The 6,000-nt window shown below is 41.1% G+C and overlaps 1 protein-coding gene across 1 annotated transcript; it reads right to left on the reverse strand.

Moving 5' to 3' along the window:
• Positions 1–4,246: 4,246 nt before the first annotated feature.
• On the reverse strand, positions 4,247–5,191 carry LOC102283991 (olfactory receptor 8B3-like). Its single transcript, XM_070365065.1, is given in 1 exon segment — positions 4,247–5,191. A coding segment is annotated over 1 exon segment (945 nt).
• Between the last annotated feature and the right edge of the window lie 809 nt (positions 5,192–6,000).

Below are 6,000 nucleotides of genomic sequence, written 5' to 3' on the forward strand. Positions count from 1 at the left end.
TGAATCAGCCATAGGTTTACCCATGTCCCCTCCCATGTCTTTTGCTTTCATGAGTTGTATGGGACAAATCATGGCTCTAACTTTATTTTTACTAAAAGATAGAGGGATGGGGTGGAGAAGGCAATGGCACCCCACTCCAGTACTCTTGCCTGGAAAATCCAATGGAAGGAGGAGCCTGGTAGGTTGCAGTTCATGGGGTCGCTAAGAGTCAGACACAACTTCACTTTCACTTTTCACTTTCATGCATTGGAGAAGGAAATGGCAACCCTTTCCAGTGTTCTTACCTAAAGAACCCCAGGGATGGGGGAGCCTGGTGGGCTTCCGTCTATGGGGTTGCACAGAGTTGGACACAACTGAAGCAACTTAGCAGCAGCAGAGGGATGGGGTAGCTGAGGAACAAATTTACCTGTTGATGAGTTTCAGTGGTGGGAATGTATCCCCATCTCTCTAACCTACTCATCTGACCAGTCATTTTTCATTCCTACTCAAGTTTCCATCACTCTACTAGATATCTCAGTTTCCCTATGATGACCTTCAAAAAAGAGAGAATTCCTATAGAGCAGAGGCCACGCCAATATTCTGCTTCCTGGAAGAAAGTCGTTAACAGTCTATAGGATTTACAGATACTTACTACAAGATATTACAAGCTCAATAATTGGTAACAGGTATGGAGGAGAACCTTGGTGGCCTAAACTTTATTCTTAACCATATACTCCATTGTTTCTACCCATTTTCCTGCTCTATTCCATCCTAGAAGAACAGAGGATGAATAAAACAAGGTGGATGTACTTTACCATGTTTTGTAGGATGGCATGAAAGAGAAATAAATTAATTTGGGTGCTGATTAAATAAGCCATTAAGTTAGTGAAAACAAACCAAGCTGTATCCTTATTATGACGTATAAAGTTGTATGATACACATATTTCAACAAAAAAAATTTAGGAGAAAAATATTTTCTTCCTCTGATATTGCTATGTTCTGGATTTGTCACTTGGAACTGCTATAGTTCCCCTGTTACCAGAACAAGGACAAAGCCAACACAGAGGATATGCTCAGAACAATAAAAGCAGTTGAGTCAGAGATCCAGACCTTGGAGTTTCTTGTTAGTCAATATAAATACTTTTCCTCATTTTTTAGCTACAAGAGAAAAAGAAATCTGGTTAACTCACATTCCTTCCGTTGAGGGAACTCAGAACCGAGGGAGCTTCACATGTGTTTCACCTCCACTCCTCTGGAAGAGCTGGCTTTGGAGATATCGACGCTGAGCAGATGCAGTCACAGAATCTTCTCCCTGTGTTGGCAAAAGAGTCAGAGCACTGATATGACAGTCTGAATGACAGGAGTTAGTCTAAGGTTCAGGTTAAGTTGTACCTATAAATCTATTAGGAGACTGTAAAGGGAAACCATAGACTTGGCAGCTACATCACCATGTTATAGAGCACATGGCATTTGCTTAAGGCTTGTAATTTTTTTTATATCTGATTAGAAATCCAGGGGTAAGTCTCCCCTAAGACCTTCCCATTGTGATACGCTCTGCAGGCAAGAAATTGGTGTCTATTTTTATACCCTAATCATGATAGTAAATGTTAGTTTTCCTTCAGGGAACATACATCCCCTGGGACATAGAAAAAGATCCTCTCTGTGCTTCATAAAAATGAAAATAATTAATGTCACTGAAAATTTCATTAACTGTCATTCCAGGTAACATATTAATTTTTGTAAAAATTTATAAACACTTCAGTAAAGGTTATTTGCTTTGTAAAATAGATTGAGTATCTTTAAATATTTATGAACATTTTATAGACATATAGTAAAAGGATATTTTTATTGCTTTTAGACATTAATGTTTCAGTAAAATGCTATTAGGTATAATTCTAATCCAACATTTAGTTTGGGCTGTTCTGACTCAGTATGTCTTTGCTTTTAATAAATTAAGTCTATAAGAAAATCAGGGGCTTCCCTGGTAGATCAGCTGGTAAAGAATATGCCTGGAATCCAGGAGACCCTGGCTCAATTTCTGGGTCAGAAAGATCCCCTGGAGAAGAGATAGGCTATCCACTCCAGTATTCTTGGGCTTCCTTGGTGGCTCAGACAATAAAGAATCCACCTGCAATGTGGGAGACCTGGGTTCAATCCCTAAGTTGGGAAGATCTCCTGGAGGGGGGCACGGCAACCCACTCCAATATTCTTGCTTGGAGAATCCCCATGGACAGAGCAGCCTGGAGGGCTACAGTCCATGGAGTCACAAAGAATCGGACATGACTGGGTGACTAAGCATAGAGCACATAAGAAAATCACTGTTCAAAGACTTCTATTTCTTTTTTTATATAAATTTATTTAAATTGGAAGCTAATTACTTTACAATATTGTATTGGGTTTGCCATACATCAACATGAATCCACCACAGGTATACACGTGTTTTATTTCAAGAAAATATGACTTTAGAATTTCTAGATATGTATTACAGAGAAAGCAATGGCACACCACTCCAGTACTCTTGCCTGGAAAATCCCATGGATGGAGGAGCCTGGTGGGCTGAAGTCCATGGGGTTTCGAAGAGTCGGACACAACTGAGTGACTTCACTTTCACTTTTCACTTTCATGCATTGGAGAAGGAAATGGCGACCCACTCCAGCGTTCTTGCCTGGAGAATCCCAGGGACGGGGGAGCCTGGTGGGCTGCCATCTATGGGGTCACACAGAGTCAGACACGACTGAAGCGACTTAGCAGCAGCAGCAGATATGTATTAATTTCTATGTGTGCTTCTGAGATTGCAGCTAACATTTATTTTGAAATAAGTATAGATTCACAGGGTGTTGGCTAAAATAATGTAGAGTCCCTTGAACTCCATCTAGCTTCCTATCATGATGACATCTTTCGCAATTGCTGTGTAATAGTAAAACCAGGAAACGGACACTGGTTTAGTAATGGTAACAAGACTTCGGGACTGCAGACAGTGAGGTTTTAGCAGTTTTATATGCACTGAGTGTATATATTGTGTGTGTGTACGTGTGTAGATCTATGCAATTTGATCCTTTGTATATATTCATGTAGCAACACCACGACTGGATACAGAACTGTTTCACTGCCTTTAGAAATTCTTATACTACTCTTTTATAGTCACACCCACCCCCTTCCACCTTCATCTCTGTTTTCTCCATCTCCATCTCTTTCATCTTCACCTCGATAGTCAAGTCATTTGGCGGATAATAAATGAAATCAAACAATATGCAATCTCTGAGACTGGCTTTTTTCAATAGTCATGATGCCTTTAATGTTCATCCCATTTGTTGCATGTATCAATAGCCATTTCCTTTGCTGTTGAGTAGCATTCCATTTTTTTACAATTTAAGTTTATTCCACCTTCTTGTATTTATACAAAAGTAAATCTGTTTTATTTATGGAAAATGTTTCAGGCACAGAGGCTAGAAATCACAGTTGAAGCTGGTTCTTCTCTGAATCCTCTTTAAGCCAATATGAGTCAAGGCTCTCATTCTTCCTTCTCTAGGAATAAAGACTGAGACATCCAGATTTTTAGCAGGTTTTTAATAACTGGTCAAAGACAAGGGGAAAGCAAGGAATGCCCTTCCACTACACTTTGTGAGAGTGTACAGCATCATTACCAGTCATAAGCAAGTTAGTCAGGGAAAGGCATTTGGTTATAACAAAATTTCTATTATCTAAATTTATTATCATTCATTCAATCCCAGTACACATGTGGTAGAATTGCACATCAATACCAGTGTGAGAAACACATTTACCATCTGGAGTACAGTGCTTGTGTACAGTTTTCTTTTCCCCCTTTTCTCCTTACAATATACAGTCAAATAAGTAGATGACACCATCAAAGAAAGAATTTACAGATACACAAAAGGGAAAGTCTACCATGAATCCTATGATGCTAGATTAGAGTCACAGATAACATGTTTCTATTAAATATATATTAAGATTCATTGTTATTCAGTCACTAAGTCATATCTGACTCTTTGAAACCCCAAAGACTTGCAGCACACCATAGGAGCCACAGTTTTAGGGGACTGCCTCACTTTCTTGGATTTTACCTTCAAAACACCCCAGCAGGTTCTCACAGTGAAGATCTGAGAAAGAACCACCTTGGCTGTCACAGGGAAGGGAAAGAGTGATATTTGTAATAATTACTAGTAACAAATAGTACTAATTATTGATAACAAATACTACTAATTATTAGTAACAAATAGTACCAGCAAATAGTACAATAAAGTTCCACTTAGAACACTCTTTTCCTCAAAGTCTTACTCAGTGCAATTTGGACATCTTTGTTCCTCAAACTGTAGATGAAAGGATTCACCATTGGCCCCACAATGGTGTAAAAAACTGTGGACACTTTCTCTTCATCCAGAGACCCAGCGGGAAAAGGCTTGAGATACATGAATGCAGATGATCCAAAGAAAAGAGAAACCACGATTATGTGGGAGCTGCAGGTACTGAAGGCTTTGGACCTGCCCTCTGCAGAACGGATGTGGAGGATGTTGGAGAGGATCAAGGTGTAAGAAATGAAGATGGTGACACTGGGCACTATGACATTGACACCCACCACAATGAAAACCACCAGCTCATTGATGGAGGTGCTTGTGCAGGAGAGCTGGAGGAGAGGTGGGATGTCACACATGTAGTGATTGATGATGTTTCCATCACAGAAGGAGAGTCGCAGCATGCACGCAGTGTGGGCCATGGCACCCACAAGCCCCATCGCGTATACACCCACCGTCAGCATGAGGCAGACCTGACGGGGCATGGAGACCTTGTACAGCAGGGGCTTACAGATGGCCACGTATCGGTCATAGGCCATTGACGTCAAAATACAGCACTCATCAATAACAAAGAAGGAGAAGAAGCAGAGCTGAGTCATGCACTCTGCATAAGAGATGATGTTCTGGCTTACGAAACTCATCAGCATTTTAGGGGTAATGACAGAGGAGTGGCAGAGATCAATGAAGGAAAGGTTGAAGAGAAAGTAGTACATGGGAGTGTGCAGGTGAGGGTTCAGACCAATAAGAATAATCAAGCCAACGTTCCCCACCACAGTGACCGCATAAACTGCTAAGAAAATGAAAAAGAGAGGCAGCTGGAGTCCTGGCTCTTGTGTTATACCCAGCAGGATAAACTCAGTCACTGAAGATTCATTCCCTGGGGCCATTCTTCCCTAGGACATACCTGGAGAATAGGACAGAGGGTAATGTTAAAACGAGTACCCCACTCTCTCCACCCAACACCACTCTAATGAGACAGACCCAGAATGTGAGAAGGAACCCCGACCCACCCCTCTGTGCCTTTGTTTTCTTTTCTGTATAAAGGCTGAGGGAATTTTTAAAGATGGGTATCAAAAACACTAATGGGCAAGTTCTACAGGGATAAGATTCAGTAACACTGTGACCTCATGACAACAGCATCTCTGCTCCACTTCTGCTCTGACAGTTTACCAGGCCCACCCAATGATCAGTGATCATCTCAGCAGAGAGAAGGCACATCATTTCAGGGTGTCCCAGGCTTTCACAGATGAGGTTTGGAAGACGAGTAACAGGACAGATAAAATTCAACACTCACCTCATGAGGACCTCAGTCCTGCTGGATTAATTGAGCTCAGAGAAACAAAGTCACTTTCATCCTTCCCAAATATCAGATAAAGGACTTCTACAAGCTCTCAGAAAGGTCCTAATGTCTCTCCTTGCTAAATTCAGCACAGAATCAGATCAAAACTCAGATTTGGGTCAGTTTTGGAAGCTTCCAAATGACAAAATCAAGGTCAGCTCACCTTATTAACTCTTCTCCATCATTTGCATGGAAGGGCAAGTGGCTCTGATGAATTTTGAGGGAGAGCAACCTAAAACAGAGTTTTCTGTTGTTTTGTTTTCAGTGAGTTTCAGACTAATGAAGCCAGAGCACAGACCTCAGTGGCTCTGGCTCTGAGATGCCACGAGTTACAGGTCATGATTTCTGATGGTGGCTCTGCAAAGTGTCCTC

This window comes from Bos mutus, chromosome 29 (assembly GCF_027580195.1).
Source record: "Bos mutus isolate GX-2022 chromosome 29, NWIPB_WYAK_1.1, whole genome shotgun sequence".
In the NCBI taxonomy this organism is placed as follows: domain Eukaryota; kingdom Metazoa; phylum Chordata; class Mammalia; order Artiodactyla; family Bovidae; genus Bos; species Bos mutus.